Source organism: Egretta garzetta, unplaced genomic scaffold (genome assembly GCF_000687185.1).
Source record: "Egretta garzetta isolate BGI_Z169 unplaced genomic scaffold, ASM68718v1 scaffold91, whole genome shotgun sequence".
NCBI lineage: Eukaryota > Metazoa > Chordata > Aves > Pelecaniformes > Ardeidae > Egretta > Egretta garzetta.
Genome location: NW_009258661.1, coordinates 1,313,680 through 1,340,205, shown reverse-complemented (window position 1 = coordinate 1,340,205; position 26,526 = coordinate 1,313,680). Strand labels below are relative to the sequence as shown.

Genomic DNA, 26,526 nt, shown 5'->3' with positions numbered 1-26,526 from the left:
TGTCAGTCCTCTCTTCTTTCCTGCCTTTCTGCCAGCTTCTTTTTTGCCCATTCAGACCAAACGCTCGTGCAGCATGTGCACAACACCTAGCATAAGGCAGCACACAGAAGCTGCTCTGTTACTACAAACACACACACCTTGCACTACCAGAACCAACGATGCTTACAGTTTTGCATCCTGCAGTTAGCTGAGTACATGGTACCACCTCGGTTGAAGCTTCTCCGGTGCCTGAGACATCACACACCAGTGCCCTCACTCGATCTCTGCCCTGGGGACTCTTCAACCTCTTTTCCCTCACTCCCACTTTAAAGGTGGCTGTCAGGCAGCATGGTTATTTTGGGAAGAAAACAGAGGACACAGGCAGGCGGCAGGCACAGTGTCTGTTGCTACATGAGTCCACCAAAAAATTATATGTTGCAACCGAACAGTTCCCCATTTTATCAGAAACCTTCGAGATGACTGGAGAGGCCAACTGAGATTGAGAGAGTCTTGACTGGAAACAAAATACTTGAAACGTATTTGATCAAGAACAAAAAGGACTAAAAATAGCCAAAAGAGGAAGAATAACACCACATCCCTTGAGTTTTCCCAGTATTACAAGGAGGAGCTTTTGTTCTTTAAACCGTTTGCTGAACAGATGGAGTCTGGCAAGAAAATCTACCCCTGCAGAGCGACGCTGCAGCCTACCTGTGTAAACCACTTTGCGCCTGACGGTCAGATTGACGTGACCTTGTTTGGCCGCCTGTTGCATAAGCTGGACGACAAGCTGGTGCGATTTCCCGACAACGGGCGTCCCATCCACGCAGATCAGTTCATCACCTGATCTCAGGCGGCCATCAGCATCAGCAGCACCCAGCGGTACAATGTGACCGATGTAAATCTGATGGATTAGCACAAACAGGAGAAAGGAAAGACAGACAGACAAAAAAAATAGTGATAAATGAGAACTAGCTCAACAGCCAGCTAGAAGCAAGGGGCACTGGTAGTTAGACCCGATTTAGTAGGGAAATTGTTGACAAATATCTGCCGGTCAGGAAAGTTGCTCCTGTGAAAGCAGCTCCATGTAAATCTAGCCACATTGTGAAACGAATAAATTGACATCTTGTTTCTTTAGGTAGTCCAGTCACTCTAATGGCAGACAGCCTTGGGAAATGTGTTCAACCAGACCGGGACCAGAGAGGAAGATGGTTAAAAGCACTGAGGGTCTTGTCAGGGAGGCTGAGATTGAATTATCCTTTCAGTTGCCTCTAGGGTCTACAAGCTCCATACCACTCGACTGTCCATTAACTCAGGTTTATCTTCTTCGAGTTCTGTGGAGTTACTCCAACAGGAGAGGAATTCATGGCCCCTCTTTCCACAAATGAGCAAAATAATTTTGGCAGGGAAATATGTGGAAATTTATGCTACCACTGTGTAGCTTTGACCTGTGCAGCACATGAAAGACCATGTGTTTTTAGCCTCACATCTTTCCACAGGCACTGGATTTATGGTAGAGAAGTTAAGTGAATTCAAGGAGGGAACTGAGCAAACAGAAAACCTGACACTTTAAGATCAAAATACTCGCAATCCTGACCAGGACATCCTTTCCTCAGTGTCCAGGCAATTTCAGACCTGTGCGTTTTCATTTGGGCTATCACAAAAACAGGGAATGGCAGAGGAAGCCAAACATATTTCAGTGATGAGACTTGCGGTTTGTTTTTTGGAGGGAGGGTGAAGAGGAGCTGTGGGATGTAAATACATAGCCCACTCGTTATTTTAAGAGACACCATGGCGCAGTTCTGCACATCTGTACATGCTACTGCTGCGATTCTAGAAGATGTCAGGAGTTAAAACAAGACCATTTCTAGATGTACTCACAGGTTCTCCAGGCTCATTTCCACCTAGAATCCTAAATCCAAAACCGGTTTCCTTTCTCCATAGAAAGATATCCTGCTCTTGGTAATCTGGAACTGAAGGGAAAGAACAAAACCTGTAATTTTTAATCAAAACCCCACACCTGTCTGCCCAAATCAGGACTACTCTGATGCATGTGTGGAGGGATCTGCTACACGATTTTATTCTTTAAATGAGGCAGGCTTGAATTTTTAGACATAATTAAGAATATTATAGGTTTAAATACTAAAGGATTATTATTTAAATCACTACTAAAAATTACACGGTGGTTTCTACTTTCTAGGTGTCTAATTGTGACTTGCCATGTGTTTACCACTGTAATATTTCCCTCCATCAATATTAGCATCATTACCCAGTGCAAGAGCCTCTTCCAAATCATCAATAAATAAATGTGTACAACAGAGAATCACTCTGCCAGAAACAATACAGCTGCCTCCTCTTTCATGGGAGACAAAAGAGCCACTTGTTATGACTTCTACTGTTTAATTAACTTTCAGAAGCACAGTTTACTATCTGTCTACTGATGCTGCTTTAAATAACTCCGGGACAGATCCCCAGTTGGTGTAAAACAGAAGGGCTCCACTGAAAGCAAAGCAGTTCTCCTGACTGCCACTTGCTTGTGTATGGGCTCTGTAAAACCACTGAACAGACAAAACCAGCTGGAAACACAAAAAAGCTCAATCTTACCTACTCATTAGTATGGAACACCAGCAAGGTTTTTAGTATGAATATTACATACAGTGAAGTACTAACCTTGAAGTGTGGTTGAACAGTAATGTTTTATATTAACTTATTCATGCTTGCTTTCATCCCTTTTTTAAAAATGCAAAACTAATTGCTAACATTAAATCATATCAGAAGACAACTTCAGGTTCATTTAATATTTATTGGCTAGTATCTGTAACATTGACTAATTTTGTAATGATCCCCTCCCAAAATTTATAATTAATGATAAAAAAAGCTGTTCCTTTACAAGTCAGCTGCCTAAATCTTTAGTAAAGAAACCAAAGTCTATCGTTCAGGAAAGCAATTTAAGTAAGTGCATACTCAGATACGGGATGCAACACGTTAATGTCGTTTTCTGATAAACTGGTTGCTTTCCATTGACATCAGTGAGTGTCAGGCTGGGCCCTAGCTGTATTTTACACGGTTGGTGCCTGTTGCGCAAGGTTTGGGTCTAATCATCTGGTGCTTTCCAGCGTGGAGACTTTTGGCTAGCTCTGATCCTCTCTCTTCAGTGCCTCAACAGGTTTAAAACATAATATGAATTTAAGACCTGGGAATACTAAAAATTAAAACATCAGGCTAAGGCGCAGACGTCTGCTTTGACATTTTCATTCAAACGGGTTTATAGTCATGGGGTTTATATATCGTATTTTCACATTTTGATTACTTGCAGTTATAAACTAAGCTTAAGACCTGTGCACATTACCTTACTGAACCAGATGCTAATTTTTGTCCGGATACAATTACAGATTAATCGGGTGATGAACAACGCGGGAAGCCTGCGTGGTTCACCTGTTCAGGAGAGCCGGCTGAAGGCAGCTCGCCACCGTCCAGACAGGCGGCACAACAGCAGAACTTAGCCAACAAATTAATTGGCGTTTGCCACTGCCTTCAGCAAGGGGGGGCGTGAAGAGCAGACACATTCAGAAGCATCTCTCCAGCACTTTGCAGCCTTTTTTTGGCAAAGGCTGCCCCCAACCAATTAATAGTGTGTGCTGGATCTGTCAGAGGCAAAATGGCTTCCTGCAGAGAGCTTCAGCGTGGGCCTGTCTCCTCAGCATCTCTCAACACCTTTCCATTTGTCAGCTCTCCAGCCTCACTGAACGATGCCTTATGTTTCTGGTTCAGCTACCAGCTAGCCAACTAAGGGCCACTGGAGACAACGGCAAGCCGAGGTGTAACGGCAGTGTCAAACCAAAGCAACAAAAAAAGACAAATCTGTACCCAAAGAAGCAAGTTCATTCATGGAACACTCCTTCCGCTGGAAGGATTACGGAGAGGTGAAACACAGATACAACAAACATACAGACAACACACATTTATACGAGGTGAGTACAAACCAAACAAAACTCCTTTTACTGCTTTTTGCGCCAGCTCTGCAGTATGGTGATTCACTGGCACAGCCCAGAAAACCCCGTCTGCCTCTGTGCTTCCATACAGCTGAGGTGGGACACCCTGAGGGTCTCTATGCTGGACGATCATTTTAGGTTGTCCATTATTCAGTAGCACTTATAGAGGAGCCACTTTCCTTACTTAAAGGGAAAATGTCATGGTGGTGCTGAAACTTTTTTGAAAACGCATGAAAAATGGCCTCCAGGAGTTAATCATTGCATCTTTGCACCTTGACCTGACCTCAAGCATGTCTGACTCTTTCTGAAAAAAAGGTGTACGTAGCCCAGACAGGTAAAACTTGCCAGTCTGCTCAACCTGAATTAAACCAGACCATTTGGAGAGCGTCGCAAAAGTGGTAAGAAGAGTTCTGCTGGGGCCGTGAGGAGGAATGGAAGGAAGGGCAAGTGCCATGGCCCTGTTGGCAAGCTACACAGGCAAACTCATGAACAAAATGGGAACATGATTCCCCCCCCCCCCAACCACCTATGAAATCCGCCGCTAGCCAGTACACAGTAAAGCAAATACTTTGCACCTTCATGGCTAACCTTGGATACGGCCCTGCCAGACTCCCTTGGTGATGAAGAGCCCCCCGCCACAGAGCAGCAATGACACCAGAACAAGACATCACAAGACACAGATACATTCTCGGCACAGTCTTACATTCTCCAAAACTCGTGGAATTGATTTCTCTCTCTCTCTCACCCTTGCTCAGTCCAGTTGCAGGCGAAGGTGACATAGCTGTAATATTAATTTTACAATTTTGCAAAGCTTAATGTATCTGCTTTCTTGTTAGTTCAATTAATTAATTTTGACTGCATGGATCATGTTAGGCTGTCATGCATAAATTGCTAAGGTTAAAGCTACTATGGATTACAACATACTAACTTTCACATCTATTTGCACATGCCTGTGTACATGTGGATATATAATACACACACATATGAATTTACACATTTATGCACATGCACGCAGGTATATCTGAAGAACTCTTTTTTTTTTTTTTTCTCTTCAGAGGAAGAATCTCTTTGAGAACACCACAAAAATGCTTTTCTACAAAAAAAATTTCCACCGTAATGACACAGTTAATTTTCCAAATGGAAATACCTTTTTCTAATGTTTAAAGAAATTCTAAATACGTGGTGATGAACAATGAACACAATGCTTAACTAGAGGTAATTTTAATCAAATTCTCCTATACAAACGTTAACGATTATCTTACATGTTATATTAAAAAAAAATTCTGCCCAAGGTGGCATTAGTTTCAACAAAAGATGGATTCAAAAATAATCAGTATGAGTTTGCTTTAATCACTAGCTCGTCTGAGGCAGCAGCACTTTCAGTGACTCATAGCTTGGCAAAGTAGAAAAGTTTTAAGGCCCAGATTCAGCAAAGTATATAAGGACAAATCTGAAATGAAGCGTGAGTAGTCTCACTGAAGCTGATAGAGAATTTCAGTGTTGAAAAGTCCTGTGATTTAGCCATAAATCTCATGAGATTCTGTATTTGCAGGAAAGCTCTGTTTTCTAAACTATCCCACTGCAGGAAGATTCCAGTTTTTCTGCCTTTTCCCTTTAATCAACCATGGTGGCATGGAAAGCTTTCGAAAGATGGCTTCAGCATGTTCTTGACAAGATGACCAAGTTCGGCCGCTGAGGCGTGGGGACGGCGCGATGCCTCGCCCAAACCAGGGGCCAGGCTGGTGCTGGTGAGCCCCAGCAGAGCCTGCCCACCACCCAGCTTGGGAAGAGCTCAGCAGCCGCTGCTGCCCACACCGTGCGTGGCCGTCCTCCTTAGCAAGCCGTTCTCTAAGGGCACGGGCACATCTGTGTGCCCAAGTGTATGACTGTAACTGTTGGTCTCCTACTAACACAATAAAAGGACATAACCCTACCAAGGGGCTTTTACTAACTATCGTCTTTAAAGCCAGACTGATGAGAAGGCGGCTGCAATTTCCTGAGAGTACTGTCTTTTCTATTTTAGGGAGAAAGTATCTAATGTTTGGTATCATTGTGCAAATATTTTTAATTCTATGTAATTGCTGGTGAGTGAACGCTGCACACTGGGGTCGAGACTTGTTTGTATTATTTTAATTAGATTTGGAGAGAGAAAATCCTACCAAATAAGTGATGTGCCTGAAAATAAAATTCAAATATTAACGATAACTTAGAATATTTTAAAAGCTTTAAAAATTATCTATCATGTTCTGCTTTACTTTTAATTAAATGCTTAAGCCCTTCAAAGGGATTCATTAACACATCTGCAATTCAGATTAATTCATTTTGTCACTGCTGTTTTGACAGATGGCCATATGTAGGATATGGTATTTTGCAAAGCAATCAGGCCACATGAGAAAAATTTGACAACAGATTGCGTTAATCTTTAAGGAAGTTTAATAATACATTGAAAAATAAAAAGCATATCTATAAAAATATATTTTCAATAAAACAGTGTGAGATTTCAGAATTGCGGTTCCCTGATAAACTATTCAATTGCTGTTTCTCTCCCCGAGTGCTCTTCATGAATGTCATTCCCGGATCTTGGAACCGCTTCAGTGTTTAAACCTTAAGGGTTTGTCCTTCTCTCTGATTCATGTACACAACTCCCACTGGCAGCAATGAGTTACCCACAAAGAGGAGCTCAGGCAGCTAAAACTCAGCACCAGCGAAGAGCGCATTTGTTATCATCACCAAATGATCTGTTTTCAGATTCCCTCAACACAAAGCCGGTTATTCTCCAAAATCTTAATCCAGCAAAGAATTGCGACTCTGGGCCAGATTGCAGCAGAGCATTTGAGCTCACCCTTAGCCTTAAAGCACCCAAGTCCCTTTGGGTCTACAGCTTGAAAATAAACTTCCTCGGACTGGAGCCCAAGCACTCAGCACCTTGCAGGCCTGATCCCCTCTCCCAGGGGAGCTCCATGTGAAGGAACTTTAGCCTATATTTGTTGAAAAAAGTTGCAGTTCTCATCTGCTGCCACTCTGAACCAGAGTCCAGACGCGGTTATGGAGCCATTGCTTAACTTTGCATTATTAATTCTAGCTTTTTTTCTCCCTTTTTTTTTTCTTCCCCTAAACAGGCAATGTCTGTGGCTCTCCTCTGCAGAGTCTGAGTACTTCCTGATATTAAGATGCATTCGGTAAATCAAAAAATACAGGCTTTTACAAAATTATGGGTTATCTGATGCTTTTGAACCAAATTCTGCTCTACCAATAGCTTCAGTGAGACAAGTCACATAAGTCAAATATAGTCTTTTTTTATGAAATACTGATCCAAAGAATACTCAAAGAAAGGAAGAACGCATCTTACCAATTCTGAAAAATTAAAACGTTGCCTGCCTGTGTGCTTTCCATGTCTACATTATTATTATTAATGCTAATAACAGTGGGATGCACTCCCAGTGAAAAGGCAGTAGGTGGTCATTATAGATTCAGTACTTCTTAGAAACATCCTGGAGACAATGTATTCATATATTGAATGAAGCGCCTTTATATTATTATTTTTAGATGAAAAAAAAAATCTGTCTGGGCTGGGGCTAATGAATTCATCTTTTGGTGTCAACTGCACTTGAAAATTTGCACTACATTTTCTTTATACTCAGCAATTTTACAAATGGGACGAAATAAAACACCGAAGATGATCTAATGCTCTAAAATTCTGTCTTTTTTAACTTAATCTTATACTTCAACACACAGGGTTGTTGCTGTTTTTCAGTCCACTTGTCAGAGATTCAAAACCCTGCCTCTCAAAAGAATGTTTTATAATCTTTTTCAGGATTATTAAAACTTAAGGTCATGAGTCAACTGAGGGGAAGCCCCGGACTGGGCAGCAGGAAGAGCTGGGCCAGCTGAGCTGGGGCTCCTGGGGCAGTGGAGGCTTCTAGGACCCACCAAAAGCCCCAGTTAGAGCATGCATCAGCCAATCTCAGCAGGGCACTGGGGTGACATCCTCCTGCTGTACATCAGGTATGTGTTCAGTTCTGCTCACGTCTTCATCAGAAGGATGCAGAGTCATACCCAGCACCCAGCGCTATGTATGTCATGGCAGAGGAGATGCCAACATCCCAAAGCCAAAGGGAATGGGTGCTCAAGCAAAGAAGAAAGCAATGATATGACTGTATCACTGCCAGCCAAAGGAGGCACTGGAGTTGAACTGAACCGCAGCTGGGTAAACCCATGAAGAACAACAGCACATGTGGAGCAGACACAGTGACCCTGGAGGCCAAGGGAATGGTTTCTCCCATCCCACAGTCTGTGGTGCTCCATGTCGGCAGAGCTCCCTACGAGTGGTCCGAGAGCCACCCAGCCAGTGCTTGGGCAACACTGGGAAGCGAATCTCAAAGGGATGATTCACATTCATAACAGAGCAGCCACCAATTGCCCACTTTTCACGCAGGCCAAACACAGGGGAAGAAACATGGAGCTCACCCCAAGCTCCCAGGGCAGAAGAGGTGCCGGGTTTCAGCTGTGAACCACAGCCTCCGTCTATGAGACTGGGGAGAAGGATGAAAGGTGAGGTCTTGGCGAGGGAAGGAGCAAGAGCTGACCACTGACCTCTGAATAAAACCACCAGTCACTCTTTGGGATCAGACCACGACAGGAGACAGCACATGTCCAACTGCCTTCTTCATTTAGACTCTATCTTCCCTGTTTTTCCTCATCTTACATTAGGCGCAGCAAAGCCATGTCACTAGGTAAGAGTGCAGGTTAATCCCCAGGGAACGTGTTTCACTCCAGCTCAGGGTCGGAAATTCATAGGATCTTGGACACTTCTAGCGGCACATGCTTACAAGGAGACGTGACCATATCACACTTCTGCCATTCTCCAAAACCCCTCTATCTATGAAACCAAGAAATCCCAGAAAACACCTTCCTGGGAAGGAAATGGCAATGGGACGAAAAGGTGGTAGAAAAGCACTAATGCCCGAACAGGTAGGTCTCATCTGGTAGAAGAGGCAGGAGACAAGGATTGAAGCAGTAGGAGAGGATCAACCCCACTGCAGAGATGCTGGACCATGGGAAGGTGAGAGAGGGAAGCTGAAGGGGCATAGCAGATCCCAGTCTAACAAAAGGCCCAAGCACAGAGAACTGAGGCACGGGGAGAGATGGGGCATGGGATACCAGCAGGTCAGGAGACAGTGAGGTGGCCTCTGGAAAGGCTCTAATCACAGACAAGGACAAAACCTCTACAAGATACCTGCAGCCATTGAGGAAAGAGGGAGGATTTAGCAGATGGTGGTGGAGGTGGACACAGGAGGGCAACTGCCTGTGCACTTCTGGATTTCTCTGGCTCAGTCTCGGGTTTTATCAGGAAAGACAGGCAGGAGTTAGGGCTGCTAAGCTGATACTAATGACTAATTGGTATGAGTTAAACAGTTAATTAGAAATTAGCTAAGTAGCTGTGGGGGGTCAGAAGCAATGCCAGCACAGCACCTATGGGAACCACGTGAGCTGAGCAAGGGTGATGCCGGTGCCATGGGACGGCCTCAGCCTTGCCTGTCCGGGCAGGCAAAGGAGGAGCTCTGCCCGCGGCTCTGCAGGACTGAGGCGGCACCGTCCCTCAGCTCTTGCCCCTTTTTCCTATTTCAACAAGATGTTCCTTCACCATGCTTCTCCCAAGATCAGCCTGACCTGGCCCAAGAGCCCGCAGGGTCAGCACGCCTAATCCCTGGGAAGGAAGGGAAGGAAGCAGCGCACAGAAGCTGAGACACCTACAAACTGCATTGCTGAGACATTCAAATCCAAAGACACGCATCTTCAGCCAAGAAAGTGTGACTCACGATTTAATTTTTTCAGGACATAAGATTTTGAAGTGATTCATTTGGTCAGAAAAAAACCCAGTCCTTCCATTTTTCATTCTGGGGTAACATTCATTTCATCCTAGACACCTACAAACTGCATTGCTGAGACATTCAATCCAAAGACACGCATCTTCAGCCAAGAAAGTGTGACTCACGATTTAATTTTTTCAGGACATAAGATTTTGAAGTGATTCATTTGGTCAGAAAAAAACCCAGTCCTTCCATTTTTCATTCTGGGGTAACATTCATTTCATCCTGGTTTTACCGATTTCTAGTTAGCACAATAAAATCCAAGTCCAGGTGATACTTTTACAGCACCAAGACTTTGAAGCTCCCTTTTCTGTAACTAAAGTAACTATTGCTTTTGAAAATTAACCTAATGCCCTAGCTCTTTCTTTAACAAGCTTTTACAGATTCAACCATCTTCAGCAGTGCAATTAAAGCAAAGCCAGGGTGTTTATTTCGTTTGCAGAGAAGGAACTGATTGAAACCATATTTATAGTCTTGGAGCAGAGTCAAAGCCCCGCTGAACTATTAGCCAAGTGTGCAGATTATTAATTGCCATAAAAGCCACTTACAATAGACACTTGATATCTGTACTGTTAAAGTGTCCACTCTGGTCAAAATAAAATGGCTCAGCTGGATTTTCTCCTCCCCAGGGTGAGACTGGAAAGCATCTGATATGAATTTCAGCAAACTAAATACTTCCCCTCCTTACTGAAATTCCTACGCATATCAGACATTGAGTCTTAAGCTGAAAAAAGAGTTTAGAATCTGGATAACAAACTTGGAAATTCTCCTTCAGCCTAAATAAAAAAAAATAGGGGAAAAGATGCTCTTTAATTTTAAAGGGATTTTTCGTATTAAGCATTGGTCTAAATGCCCTTTCCTAGAGGCGATCTAAATTCATTCCTCATCAGAGGGTAAAGTGCACCTCTCTCAAGTAGATATCATTGACAGCTACCGAATTAACAAACTGAAGCCTTACATTTTCAACATAAATCTAAAAGATTCGGTTCTTCGCAAAGAAAATATACAGAGAGCAGCTGCCAGAGCCGTAGCCTTAGCAACCACACCTGCTTCATACTCACGTCGGCTTTCATACATGCTCCTGGACTGGGCCCAGATTTTGAACGGATCTGGCTTTTTCTGCCCAGAACTGTCCGGTTGATCCGCAGCCGGCGCCTCCGCAGCGGCGTAGTCCGGCAGCACCTGCGTGCTGTGAACGGGGGAAGCGGTGTGCCCGCTGCGGTGGCTGGAGACGCTGTGCTGAGAACTGTTTTGGCTGTCTTTCCTTTCAAGTGGTTGCTGTAAGGAAGAAAGCGAGTGGAAAGAGAGAGAACAGACGGTTATTGGTCTTTGAGTGGGTGTTTTCCATCAATTTCTCTCCCTTCTTTGATCAGGGTTTCTGCATGCACATAAGTAAGTACATAAATCACAGTTTTGCTGCCACTAGTTAATGCTGGGTACAGTTAAATTCCCCGATGACAGATTTTGATAGGCAGACTGACAGAAAGAGATATGCAAAACAAAGTCATTTATCATAAAAAAATATGCAGTTCTCCATCTCACGCACAAAACAAATCTAAATCTCATTATAGGTTACTAGTTTCAGTGCACTTATTTTTTCCTACATTAAGGCAGAAAAACTCAACAACCTTCTACTCAGATAACATTAGGGTCTAATTCGAGCCTGCAGGAAAAAGGAAAAACTACCAAATTTCACTGTGAAAACTTAAACAGTCCCTCTGAAACAGATGCAAGCACAGCTCTTACTATGAAAGATCACTTTTCCTCTGCAGCTCTTGCAACCCCCATATCACCAGTGGGTGGACAACAAGGTACCGCTTTCACATCTCTGCTTCCCAGAGCATCCACAGGATTACAGCAGAACTTCACAAATGTGAAAGTGTCTATTTGCAGCTTGATTTCCTTGTTTTAGTTGAGCGTATTAAAACAGGAAAAAATACGTCCGCCTAAATTCAAGGCTAATTCAAAAGCCGTGTGTCAAGAGCTCTGTCTGCTCAATATTTAGCTAAGCAGGGTACATAATTCTTAACTCAAATTCACAACGGTGTGCTCAAATGGAGCACAAGTCACATTTGCATCGCCAGCATTTGTATTGCTCAATATGCAGCAAGATGCTTCCTCAACAAGAGCTCCCCAAACTGTACAGCAAATGCTTTTTAATGCTCTTTTGAGATGACCTTGGGTTGGTATCAAGGTCGTGTCCAATCTCCCACCTGCTCCAGCACAGGGAACTGGCACGTTCCCGGGGCTGCTGTGACGCAGAGGGCGGTCAGAAAAAATAGCATCCTACAGGTTGTTCTTACAACATCCACAATTTCCTGGCTAAAAGGAGTCGGCCGCTCAAGACCAAGAAATCTCAGACAAAAATCTAAGGCCTCCTACTGGCAGGGGATACCCAAAACCAGTGCAACAGGAACCTCTGCTTTCAGGGACCTCTCCAAAGAAAACCAAGCAGCGGTCGGGAGAAAAGCCAGCGGCCAACACAGAGCAGATCAGCACAGGGGGCTGCAGGGCACGGGGGGCTGAGGACCCCCTCCCTTACCCTGAACGCGAAACCCCAGGCGGCCGATGCTCCATCACAGCAGGGCCAAACTAACTACAGAGGAGAAAGTCACCACACGAAAGTGCCCTCTTTTTGAGTCTTAACAAGAATTTATTTTTTTTTTAAGTTGCACGTATTTTTAGGTTTACACTGAGAAAAAAACCCAGCTCCAACAGCCCAAATGACTTTGACCTCTCAGCCTCACATTCAAGTTGTTGATCCACAACCAGCGTTTTTTTAAATAGTATCTTGATCGACTAGAATGTGAAATTGCCTTTGTCCTTTAAAGCAATTTTGAACAAAGCATACGTGCTGTGATTACTCATCTGCAGACTTTCAAATACAAATATCTGAACCAATTTCAAACATTTTTAGCTTTTTAAGTGGTAAAAGAAGCTAATTCACATGCAGCCCATCAGTTTTGAAATGAAGCAGTTTTAAAACATCTATGCTGAGGATAATCACTCCTTTGTAACTTAAAAATGAAAAAAAAAAATAGAAAAGAAAAACCACTTTACAACTCTGGGTCCAGCCATCTGGATTGTTTTGTTTGTTTGGACAAACTACTAAAATAACTCCAAGCATCCTGTGAAACTTCAGGCCAATCTCACTGGAAATAGCTGGTTTACAGAAGTCGGAGTACAGGGACTAAAATGCGAAGCTTTATTCAGCCCCTGGGGAAACTGAGAACTCTCTGAAAACTTCCCGATTTAAAAAGAAGTAAAGTTTGAACTTTAAAAAGTGTTCTCACTTTATGATACGAAAGGTCTAAATATTGAACAAACTATGAATTCTGGTTTGTATTTGGGCTGCAAATGGAAGTGTCAGCATATCTCAAGCAAAACCACCCCTAATTAAACTAGAGTTGCAATTGCAATACACAGACATCTAGCGAGAAATAGGGGAAAACGTCTTCAGAGGGACAGTTGTTTTTCCAAACAGTAACTCCTTCAAAAAGCCTGAAACGTCTCTACTTAGCAGTTGAAAAGGGGGGCAGAGAAAGGAGAACACAATCATGGAAAACATGAATACATCTAATTAAATTAATTCAAGACAACATTAATTGTCTTTCACATCACCAGATGAGGCCAAAAAGGTTTGGGGCCAAACTTGTCCTCTGGCTGCAGCGGCTGCAGCACACGAGGAGCAGCAGGACTCGCAGGGTCTGACCGCCCTGCTCTCCCCGTGGCGACGGCGACCGCCCAGCACAAGGAGTTTGTGCCTTGGTGCCAAGGTGGGGCTTTCCTGAGAGATGGGAGCTGAGGGTACAGCAATGAAAGGCTACACCATGAAAGGATGGCTTCTCGAACTCCTGCCTCACTCCTAGCTTTGGGGCCGATCCTCCCGGGTCCGGGTCTGGCTGCCCGGCTCGCTCAGCTCTCACACGGGCAGGAAAGGAGCTAAACCAGGGCCAGATGAGCACAGAGCTGTTTTGGTGCCAGACTGCTGCAGAGCGGGCGGTTCAGACCTCACCCTGAGATGCTGGTCATGTTTTTCACCGCAAAGTAAAGCAGAGCGGCTGAATCGTGTTGACTTCTCACAGTAGCTACAAGAGCATGGGGGCACTGAACTACCCAAGTCAGCAAGAGCACCCCTGTCCCTCCAGTCTGTGGTCTTCTCCAGAGCTGTGGATAAGCATAAATAGCTTGCCAGAAAGGCTCTTGACCAAAAGTGGCTAGAAATCAAGACTACAATGACTTCCTCGAGTCCTTTTAGGCAGATTGCATGCTTAAATACAGGTGATGGGAAAAATCAATCACCTTGGTACTGTACTACAACCGTGACAAAATAAATATGTGGAAGGCTGGAGCTTCCCGTGCCCTACCCAAGCCCCTCCAGGTCTGAGATGCGTGGCCTGTGCCAGTTTCCCTATGCCCTTGCTGAAACTTCACAGTGCTCATCCTGCAAAAGTTAAGATGAAGAAAATGTGCTATTGGGAAGAAAGTCTTTTCTAGCTGCCCTTTCCCCACTGGTTGAGGTTACCAGGAACATCAGCGTGGCTCAGATTTCCAAGTGCAGCTGTGGGGGCAATTGCTGCAGAAGAGGGGGCAGCAGTGGCCAGGGCTTGGGCATCCATCAGCCTTGCAGGATTCCTTCCCTCCACTGTGCAATCCCATTTGCAGCCACAGGCACTCCAGTTGCCGACCTGAGAGGCAGCTTCTCCCTCAGCAGAGAGGTTGAGTGAGCCCACACTGAGCCCTACATCGTCCTCTGATTACGGGCAGGGAATAAACAGCAACGGTGACGTGAACTGGGGAGCTTGACGCTGTTGTGCTTCAAAAGGAGACAGGAGGAAAACTGCTTACAAAAGTCTCCAAGTGCCTGGAAAATGCTACAGGTACCCACATAGCAGAGACGAGTTTGTCATTCAGGCTAAATGAGAGAGTAATTAGATGTTACTTTGTACAGTGACTGCTAAAACAACCGAGGCCCACGACAGGGCTACGAGGTGGCTGGAGGCAGAGATGGGACGCTAATTATTAGCAGCAGTTGTGTATGTCTGTGTCAGGCAGAGAGAAACCCGCAGCAGAAGAGGCGATGGCAGCAGGGAGCGTGTCCTGCGGCACGAAGGGACACCAAAGCTTTTTGGCACGGGATTCTCCAGGCATTAAACTGCAAGGGAGAAGAGTTGCTGTGGTTTCCTCCCACTGCATTTCAAGGTTGGCGGGGGGGTGGGGAATGGTCTCTGAATGAAGAGGGATGTGTTGTGCAAACACTCATGCTATGGAACCTACTTCTCCTGACAAAACCAGGGCACCAGCAGAGCCCCAAGTGCTGCCTCTCCACCCGAAATACGTGGCAAGTCTCTTGTCAGGGACAGGCTGTGCATAGGAATTGCATTTTTGGCCACAATTCAGCTATGCTGACAACGTATTTATTTACACCCAAAAGAAAAAAACAGATTTTTGGAAGAGCTTAGCACTTTCTTCCCCCTGCAGTGATCCTGTCTTCTGATGATCTAGCTGCAGATTTTGTGCTCTAGAGCATTTCAGAGAAACTCGCCCTGGCAGCTACAGCAAACTGAGCTGGAAATGGGAATCTTTGCCCCCTTGTGGAGTATTTTGATGCAAGCAACACGAGGGAAAAAAAAAAGAAGAAAAAAAGAAAAAAAAAAGTTTGTTTTCATCCATGTTATACCAGGATAATTGCAGGGGAAATTGCTATACTAGAGAACTTGCACACTGAAAATGTACATCCTCAGACGGTCAATATAAAAATACTACTCATTTTCATCTAAAGAAGAATCAATGGGAAACTAAAACCAAGCAAGCAACAGAGAGAGGTGCTGTGAGCATATCCTTGGTGGGGGGAAAGCTGGAAGAAAGGACTTGGAAGTACCCAGTCCCATGCATGCCTGGCAACCTTTTTTTTACTAATTTGGCTCTTCCACTAAGGTTGAAAAACTCTCCTTAAACACTGAGAAAAAGAGCAAAGCTCATCGGAAGATACACACAGGCTGAAAAACACAGCCCAGGAAAACTGAGCTGAAGGCAGAACAACATTCCCAGGTGCTGTCGCAGCCCCAGCACTAACAAAGCTCCCCAAGGGGCTAAAACACCTTCTCCCAGCCGGGAGGTATCCAACAGCCTGAAGTTGGCCTTTTGGGAATATGGGATTGGGGCTGATGGCTAAAAATAGGGCTTGTTTGAGAAAGAGACAGCCGTTGGCAGTAAGTCGGGAGTCTGTCTGGGCTCTGGGAAGGGATACGAGGTGACAAGAGAGGGCTCGTCACTGTGCTGAGTGAGGCAGAGGAGGATGGAGACCTGAGCTGCTGTTTTCCCCAATGCAGCAGCAGAAACAAAGAATGAGCACAAGTGAAGATTGGGCCAACCTCTCCCATCCTGGATGTACGCTGACTGCAAACTGCAGCTAATTTATTAATCAAGGAATGCTGGCAAACATTCCCTCTGCCTTGGGCAAAGGGAGCAGGGGAAACAGGCAGCAGGTTCAACCCAAGCCCTGTAGCCAGACATGGGGCGCCGGGGACAGCCCGGGGGCGCACAGCTCCGCCGGCAGCGCCCACGTTCACCCACCGGCCGCGCGTGCAGGAAACCATACCCGGGAAATGCTGGAGCAGGGTGCAGCCAGACGGCATCCCGGCCGGGGAGCGCGCCAGGACAAGAGCAAGTGGGGATCTTCATGGCCAAGAGGGCTGGGCTCCCCTCACCCTGCAGCTGAGCACCAGCCCTACAACTAAACCAAGGAAGCAACACCACGGCTTTTATGCTTTTGACCATCGCCTTGGCCACACGAGCTCTGGTGTTGGGTGTAAATCCACCCCAGACAGTCCTGAGGACAGCTTCCTCCTCTGCATATGGGTGCCCCAAGGCGCTTTGCTCCAGGTTTCCGTGCTCAACCCGTGCATGTCACCGATGCCTGGGAATGCAGGAGCGGCTGTGCTGGCTCCGACGCACTCGGCTCTGCCCCTCCGAGGAGCGATCGGTCATTAAAGCTGCCGCACAATGCGGCAGTGTAAAACATCGCTGCTAATTGCCGATGCAAATGATCCGGTGTGCAGGCAGGGGGAATAGGAGGCTCTGTTTATTGTGAATCCTACGCTTTAGAGACAACACCACCACCTAGGGCCGTAGTAAAAATTATTGGAGGGACCCTAAAGCAATGTGAGCGGGGTTCAGGAGAGGTACGTGAGGGAATGGGACTGTTTCCCCAGGGCTGACTGGCTCCTCAAAGCAAGTAGTAGGGAGAAATATGCTGTTACAGGGCTACACCTGTTTGCAAGCAGCCTCTTTGTTCACTGAGGCAGGATTATCCCAACGCGGATTTAGAGGCTGCTCAGATTTTCACGGTGCATCGCTGCCGCCCAGAGAGGTGTCTGACACGGCAGGATCTTCCTTTAACCAATGCCAAAAGCGTGTGTGGCAAAGTGGGAGCCTCCACGCTTTGAACAGCCTGAGACTCATTGACCGGGGCTGCTTTAACGACCGGAGTCAGAGTCTGGATCAAGTGCAGCCGCTCCTGCTCCGACTGGGGAAAAAAGTGCAGGCAGGGAAAAGCAACGTGCCAAGCGCGTACGTATTTTACGCGCTTGCTTCTTTTTTCCCAAAGGCTGAAATAATCTCAGCGTATGACAGACGTGAGCGCCCGGGCTCTGCCATGCCTGTGATCTGCGAGGGAGCACACCCCACACTTCTGCCTCTCAACATTAATGCGAGCTGACAATGGTAGAGGCCTGGGCTCACGTGACTTTAATCAGCGCTGCCCTAAGCCATCAGAATCACATTAATTATTTCAGGGCTTTCTTTTTGGATGAGCAGAGAACTCGTGTTAAAAGCAGGAGCCTTCTGCTCAGCCCCTTCATAAACCTCTTGCCCGGGTTTGCACCCAGCTGCAGTTTTTGGCACCCATCGGGGACTGTCGGTGAAGTTTTGCACCGCCTCACGACACGGCGAAGACCTCGCTCGCTCTGCTTCCCCAAAGCTACTGGGAGAGAATTCTCTTTTTTCCTCTCCCTCTCAACTGATAACTGGAAACTTTCAGGCTTTAAGTATTCCATTTCCTTTAAAAAGCAAACATTTCCTTTTGTTGCATACAAATAGCACATTGATTTCTTCCATAGCATCACGCACGGAGCTTTAATGATACTTCAGATCACGGCTTCCATGCTATTAGCTAACATGTCATCCAGGTAACAGCTTTACAGGGAAATAGGATCAGAAGGCACAAGGAAATACTGTTCTGCTGGCTTTTTTTTTTTTTTTTTTAAATAAGGAATCTCACACCTGCAGCACAACCCTGCTCAGTATGAAAATGCCTCCAGAGCAAGCCCTCGGACAGCTAACCGTATTCCCTGGGAACCATAATCATGCTCCGTTCATGCTTTGTCTCTCTCAACAAGGTGCATGCTTGCCCGTTTTGTCAATAATTCAGCCGAGGGTACTCGGAAAAACTCAGGGAGTTAATGGAAAAGGTTGGTGCCTACGAGCACCCGACAGGAATTGCTATCTGGCAAGAAGGTGGAGCCTCCCATCTTCCCAAAAGGAAACAATAGCTTTTTTTTTTTGGTAAGTTAAACGACAGAGAAGCTCATCTGTCAGGGAAGAGGAGCTGTAAACCTGAGGCTGCATTTGCAAACAAGTCCCTCTTCTGTACTGCATTCCTCTTTCACCTCCCCATGCAGCCGGAGCCGTGCAAGGTAATCACGGTCGCAACAGAAAGACAACTTAAAACAATCGAGACCCAGAACAAAACCAAACCGAACTCATGCCTTTCTCCTTCAAAGCAGACAGACAGACAGAAATAGTAGCTGAAAAGTGCTTACCGACTTTGGGCTCTTCTTTGGGACCGGCAGTCCTGAAAAATGGCAACAAGGGAAAAATAAACATTAGCATCTAAACGTTACCTTCCCTTAAAGAAAAATCCCTAGGTGTATCATCCGAACGTAGCCATCTGCAGAGTTATGTCAGCTTTCGCTCTCGCATCGGAGTTGCCAGTCTGTTCATATCGAATCAAAGCACCGGGAGAGGGAGAGCGAGGGAGAGACGGGAGCGGGGAAGCGGGAGCGGGGGGGAGCGCTCTATCTGCATTAGCTATGCTGACTTGTGCCGCAGCAGCCGGGAGGCTGGGAGAGAAACCCACAGCCCTCAGCGCCCGCCGAAACCCAGCGCGCTTGGGCAGAATCTCAAATGCTCCCCTGGATTACGGGAGACTTAGCTTACAATTAAGCCGGGGCTATTTCCTTTTGACGCGAGCGGCTCGGCGATTTTATCGGACCAATCGCGGCGGCGCAGGGGGAACAGGTTGATTTTTTAAAAAAGTATTTCTCTAGAAATCTATTTTTGAAAGGAAATGTGCATTGGCTTGAGCTGGGAGCTGCGGGCTGGGCAAAGGAAAACAAAAGCCTGAGGAGGAATAAGCTTTTATCCCTAAAACCCGTGAACGTTACTGAGAAAACACGCGTTTTCCTTCCTGTCCATCCTAAGTGTAAATCTTTGAAGCCAGAGATTTTATCTGTTAGTTACAATTTCAGAGAGCTGAGGCTTGAAAACAGCGCTGCAAATGTCCTGACCCTTGGTCGGGGGGGATGCTAGGGGGCTCTGAAAAGGGGGGCTTACACAGGTTGCAGTCAATGCAAAGGAAGAAAAACAACTGGGAGGGCACCAGAGAAGGTTTTTTCAAGGACAATTTTGCATTTTGGAGCAGCCTCTTACTTGCTCTGTGATGAGCAAGAGAACTCAAGTGGGATTTCTATCGACTGCTTCTGCATATAGCTCAATTCCCAGCAGCAAAGGAGACACTTGTTCGGGGGATTTACCTACAAGGCAGGAAAAAGCTCTTTCCTGGGCATTTTGCAAATCACCTTTTCCTCCGCCTGTTGGAGGCGAGGGAACTCCCCAGATTTTGCTCTCTGTGGCACTCCAGAAAACAAACATAAACCAAACCAGAAGATTACACTCCACATTAAGTGCTCAGTAATTCAGATGTTTCAAATCTGCTTTTGTCTTTAGGATGTGATTTATGTGGCACTTATGCCGCATTATGTTTTCTACTTTATGCATTTTGTTTGTGCTAAAACCCGTGCTCTCGTCTAACTTTTACACAGAGAATAAAATACGTGATGCAAGTGAATTACAAATCTGTCTAGGAAGGAGCTCGTTTTAAGGTAATTTGGGAGATGTTAGTTCAGAACAGGGAAGATCCACAGTTAAAAATGATAAACAGAGCTCACTTTGCTGCCTGCTCACAGACTGGGATGCAAACTGTAATGACTATTTTAAACGAAATATTTGCAAGCTTTTGAGGAATATCTGTGCTCCGCACGTCACTCTCATGCATTCCCGGCCGATAGCTGCTACCCCTCCAGGCACTGATTGATCGAGGGACAATGAAACATCAAAACTGTTTGAACTAAACAGTCAAGACTGCAGCTTCATTTCTGCTGACGGTGGCTGTGTTTGTATAATGCACTTAAAGAGGAAAGCACTAATAATGTTCACGGCAAGTCACATTTTTAACAGGCGTCATTTATCACAGAGATAAACACAGAGAGAGACATTCTCCCTCTCTCTCTCTCTCCCCTTCCACATGCATGCACACACGTTTACTCTCCCTTTCCAAGGGATGCTCTTTCCTATTAAATCAATAGGTAGAACAGATCCCCATGCACGCACGCACGCACCCTTAACAGGCCAGCATGAGCCAGGAAAGGTATCACAGCAATTCAAATGGTCCCTGCAAAAAATAAAGCTGGGATGCAGCCAGGCTGTTGGTTCAAATGGTACCAGAATTCAATTTATTGCATCAGGAGCAGCGTCAAATGTTAAAATTTACTGAGTATGAGCTCCTGAACAAATCTTCCCTCCATCGTTTGTCATTAATTTCAGCTGTTCCACTAAAAAAAAAAAGATGGAAAAGGGTTGAAAAATAATGGAAAACACATCAAGGCCATTGTTTGGCGGGTCCTTCAGAGGCTGATGAATCTTACAGTGTCACTGCTCCGTGCCAGACTTCGCTGCAGAACAAGCAGTAATTGACTTTTTACCAAAGTAAGTGACTGCAGAACACGTTAACAAATGTTGGTAGTTTTTCACGGGACAAGCTTATAGTCAGGGGAATAACCTGCCCGTACATTTTCCTGTAAAAATGTTATTTACTCATCTAATTAGGGTCTCATTTTAAAACTCCAGTTCTTGACGCAGCAGGCCAAATGAGCAAATGATAGGTGTAATACGTAGTTTTCATGCTCAGATGATGGAATGGATACAACATTTAACAGCGATAAGCATGAGGCACTTGAATAACCCCCAAATCCTGGGAGCTTCACTAGCAAGAAAACACTGAGCTTTATCAAAAAGCTTCTAGCAAAACCAATTGCCCACGTTTATGAGTTTGGGAGGGCAACAGCTATGAATTACAACATTCACCTTTTGATTACATTAACCACATCCCATCCCTGCTCAGGCCGTGCCTTGCTTGGTATGCGCATCCTCCCAGCTGCCCCGTTCCCCCCCGAAGCCTCACTGCAAGTTTTTCCGAGGTAAATGCGCCAAGCATGGATTTAACACCCAGTTTGCACTTCTGGTATCGTCCAATTTTTTAGTGGTTGGAGTAATGGCATTCGCATCCCTGGCTAAGAGAAGCCAAAAGGCTTCTCTGCTGCTCTGCCCTCAAATCTGATAATGGAATAGTAATAGTTCATATCAACGCTGTTTGCAATATAATTCCCCTCTGATTTAATGCCTATGGACATCCCTCACTAGTACTTGAAATGCATCTTCTAATTTTGGGGGAGTTTGGAGGTGCAGATTAGGGACGGTGGAAGGGTCATGCAACCGAACGGGGCTGTTGTCATCACAGAGTTAACGGTGTTTTAAAACAAACGAGCACATCTGGTAAACAATGTCAATACGACCTAAAACCCCTTGAATGGGCTCATTGTAGCTACTTACTAAATGTGCCTGGAATTAAATTAATTAGAAAGCACAAATTACTCCCCTCTAAATAACAATGTAATAAAGCAACTGCTTAATGAAAAATATCAGTGATCAGTGAGCAATCCGCAAGCACAGAAAAAGGGATTGTAATCAAACTAAATTCACAGACTCGTCAGCAAGGCAAGAAGGGCTTCGTACAAGGTTAGTCAAAAATGAGTCAGATGCAGGCATCTAAATTAAACTAATTATCACAGAGATTATTACATTTATCTTAACAAAACCCTCTCTCTTTTCTTCCCAGTACTCCCTAAAGCTCTGTGTACAGCTGGCTGCATCCATCTGCTCAACTGCGTTTTGTAACATAGGGGAAAAAATGCAAATCATTAAGCAAGTTTTGTACCATGACTTCAGCACTCTTAATGCCATTACCCATCAGGAGCAGTATTTCTGTTGCGTGACACTGTATTATGTTGTGAGTGATGTGGTCCACGAAGTAAGGCCGCAACCCAGGTTTTTTTTCATATTATTTGGCATGTATTCATTTTGCAGTCTTGTGTGGTAAAACTTTTGGAACTGGGAAGCTCTAAGTTCCCTAACCCTACCTACTATGAGTTCATGGAATAACCGATGGGACAAAACCGTGACCCCAAGTGTTGCTGTTTCTAACATGCAGCAGTCCTCAATTTTTACAGGAACATTTTCTCAAATCTTTTGTCTTCGTGTGACCAAAGTAACATGGGAAGACCGTGACACATAGCAAATTCTGTCTTGCTGAGCACATACAGAATGCAACGCGTGACGTGGACCTGACTCTGGTGTGAGCTCAGAAGGCCACAAATGCTCAAAAATTACCTAGAAAGACACCAGACACATCATGTCCTGTTCTACAGCCCTGTGGTTTAGAGACAGTGGATCACAATGATCAAAATTTGAATCTTAAGGAAGACCTATCTCTAGGTACCACAGGAGTCATCCAGTCAAGCCATCCGAACAGCCCAGTTATGTGAAGGCCAGTTGGCATGAACACAACTCCCTTCACCACAAAAAAAAAAAAAAAAAAGGTTTGTATTTCAATGGGATTTCAACTGAAGTCGGAGCCATTCAGTACCAGTTTGCACAATCCACCCACAGGACAAAGATGCTTGAAATTGCTAAGAGGCAGGCTAGAAGTCAGACGTATCATCTTATTTATTGCTTATAATGCCTGTGGCTACTGCTCAACATCTTTAAGTTTTGGGGTGGTTTTGCACATGAAAGGAAAGAACAACTGTGTCTAGATCCTTACTTCTCATGACTGCTTAGCACTCCCAATCAGGGACACCCTGTGGACCATCCATATCCAACAGCAAAAAAACCCATAGGTGAGCCTAGGTGAAAAGGTTACCCACTTGGTTTTGCCATTACGTGCCCAGAACGCACAATAGTAGAAAATTAGCAGGAGATTAATAAAAACACAAGAAAAGAAACATTTCAGACTGTGTCACAAGGTTAACATTTACAGAGAAAATGTTCCTGCCTGGAAAAAAATAAAAATAACGCATTTTCTAAACAGTGCTGCTTACACCGTGCTGAATAAAAACCAAAGGCTGTATCAAGGAAAACAGACACTTGGAAAGATGAGGGGTAAAGTACTGGAGTCGGGGCGTACACAACCGTATACCTGGCACTGCACATTGATCACTGCTTTCTGTGTGAAAAACAAGGAACTCTAAATAATTAACGCTAATGGCCATTAGTGCCACCGGGGGACAGGGGAGGGGGGGGTTGGTGGTGACAAAGCAATCCCCTTGATTCTGTATAATCCATTGCCAAAGAATTTCTAATAAAGGACAAATACTATCTAAAAAAACAGATGGAACTTGATCTTTTCAGGCTGGAGAAAGAACAAGACAACATACCAGAGTGATTTGCAGCAAGAGAGGCAAGCCTGTGCACAGCCATAAGGAGATCATCAAGAAGAAAATCCCTACCTTGTCCCTGCCCAACTTTTCTGCTCATCATTAGATTTGCATAACAAGCATGTCACTGCACTAGCAAAAAAATTAGCTATGCAATACAAGCTTTAAGCGAGAGAAAAATTTACACTGCAGGAGTATAGCCCTGCCATAAATCAAGTCTAGTAGCTACCAAATACAGTGAAAAATGCCACGTTTCTAATGCTGATGTTCAAAGTTAACATTAAGAAAGCGATGTTGTCAAGAGACCATCTCAGGCATTATTAACCCACTGGCACTGGCAAGAAACCCTACGTAATGAGGCATAGCCAGTGACAAGCATTTCAGTTCTAGGTGCTCTAAAGATGTGGGGGGGTTGACCCTGGCTGGATGCCAGGTGCCCACCGAGCCGCTCTATCGCTCCCCTTCTCAGCTGGAGAAGGCTGTTATCCCAGAGGCGCTGCCACCATCGCTGATGGGCTCAGCCTTGGCCAGTGGTGGGTCCACCTTGGAGCCGGCTGGCATTGGCTCTGTTGGACATGGGGGGAAGCTTCTGGCAGCTTCTCACAGAAGCCATCCCCCCCAAACCTTGCCACGCAAACCTGATCCCAGTTGTTAAATGGTATTAGCCTCAGTTACTCATTCTTGGTCAGGATGCTTAAAGAATTCCTCGTAATTGAAGTCTCTCATATTTTCAGCACCTCACACCAGAATTGATTTTAGAAGCGATAAAGAAGATAGAGGCTAATAAAGTCTATTTAATAACTACAAAAACATAAATTTAACTATGTAGTAAGATACATATGGTAATGCAAAGAGTAAGATAATAAAGAGATTGAGAATTAGTGTGACATTTACCCATCTACCCTATAGTTGAAAGCATGTCAGCAGTTCTAATATTTTTATTTTGAAGCTCATTTAATGAAGAGCTTTTCCTAAAGCTCAAGCTGTTGGAGTCATATGCTTAAGATGAAGATCTCTGTTAATATTTAAACAAATATGTACATAGACATAGACAAATTTCTGAAACCTCACGAATTTGAGAAGGTAAACACCAGAACTGGAACGTAATTAGAAGCCCCCATGTTCTTTTTACATAGACATGTGTGTGTGTACACGTGTATTATATATTTTTTTATATGCATAAGCGTACATGTGTGGATACGCATGAAGGTACCTACTCTTTTTCACAAGCCCACAAAATCCATGACTTGCAAGCTTTATTTCTAGAGCACAAGTCACAATTTTTTGGGCATGCTGCAATTTTGAAGATGCCCAGTCCCAACACCCCCTCCCCAGCTGGCTGTCCCATGGCATGGCCACATGGGTACCGAAGGGCAGCAGCACCTCAAGGCCAGGCTCGTGTGCCACTCCAAGCTCAGCACGGGGGACGCTGGCAGAAGAGAAACCATATTTTTCTCTTGTCCCCTCTGTATTTATCCTGCTCAGTGAGGGCGTTTGTCTTCAGACTTATCACAGTGCTGTTACCAGGTGTAAATCCACATGCTCAAACCTGTGTGGCTTATGGCAGATTCTCGTATTTCATAGCTGGAGACCAGCCCGCACAAAGGGGACGCCTACACATAGGGCCCTCTTGGCACTCGTTTGATGTTGCTATTAATAAATAACATCCCTTAATAATAAGCTAATATTTACGGACTGCTTAGCAAGCTTCAGACCTGGGGGATGCACATGCACACACGGCATGCTAAACCAGAAAATCTTTACTAGAGGACAATGGTTTTGCAGATGTTTTCATAAACACAACTTCATTAGACTAAAAAATAAATCAGTAACTCTACACTTCCAAGTATGTAACTGTACACCTCAGAAACTAACCCTTAAGAATAAGGATGGAGTCCAAACTTCTGGGGACTGACATTCAGCTGCCCCATCCCTACCAACATTATCTTCATGTGTCCCCAGCCTGCCCCAGCATCCTCAGCTGGGGGGCATCTCCCTGAAGCTCAGCCTCCTCTGCCAAATCTGTCTGGTCTACAAGCCCCACCAACTTCTCAAGCCCAACTCATGGTACATTGCAGGTCTTCTGGCACAAAAGACACAGCTTTAACAGGGTCTTACAGCTGGTACAGTCCTAATTACTATCACCATCACAAAAATAAGTCCATTTGACCAAGAAAAAATAAACATGAAAATGAATAAACATAAAATCCCAATACAGAAGGCGCGGGGGGGGGATTTAAATTTAGAATAGAGAGACTTACAGACATGAGGATAGATATTTAAAAACAATCTGTCTCAGAACAAAACCATTGACTAGTTCATTACAAAGCCATCCTTCTTCCCGAGTTTTGCCCACCTGCTATTGCTTTTAATGACTCTCCAAATGTATTTAATTACAGTGATAAACAAAGACCTTTCTTGGATTTCTGATACCTCATTAATTCTGTTATGACTGGTTATTATAATGCCAAATCAGGGCAGCAGCCACCGCACCTACCTGCAACGGGGCTGATAAAAACTCGTTATTTACAAGTACATGCACGCCAAAATGCCACACAGGCAGTATGGAAGGGTAGGAGGAAAAAAAAACGGGTGGAATAAACCCATCCTTGCTGCACAGCTCCAAGTCTGCTCCATTTCCTGCTGTGCAAATCCCGGTGAAGATGTGGGAGGCACATCTCTAGCTAAATCTGCCTTATCTAATGCACGGTATTAGGTTCTGCTGTGCCACCTTGTGTTACATCACATCACATTTGATATAAAACAACACTGTGTGGGTTTGAGTTGCTCCACTTACACCACTTCAGCATTTAATACCAAAACCAAATCAAAACATAAGGGGGGGGGGGGGGGCGG

The 26,526-nt window shown here is 44.9% G+C and overlaps 1 protein-coding gene across 1 annotated transcript in view; it reads right to left on the bottom strand.

Moving 5' to 3' along the window:
* Nucleotides 1-26,526, bottom strand: part of MAGI1 (membrane associated guanylate kinase, WW and PDZ domain containing 1) — a gene marked incomplete at its 3' end in the record, with an annotated part of 229,816 nt that overhangs the window by 17,888 nt on the left and 185,402 nt on the right. The window contains 6 exon segments of the mRNA XM_035903797.1: nucleotides 688-880; nucleotides 1,858-1,949; nucleotides 4,241-4,246; nucleotides 4,672-4,749; nucleotides 10,900-11,116; nucleotides 18,661-18,692. Coding sequence (XP_035759690.1) covers nucleotides 688-880; nucleotides 1,858-1,949; nucleotides 4,241-4,246; nucleotides 4,672-4,749; nucleotides 10,900-11,116; nucleotides 18,661-18,692 — 618 coding nt within the window.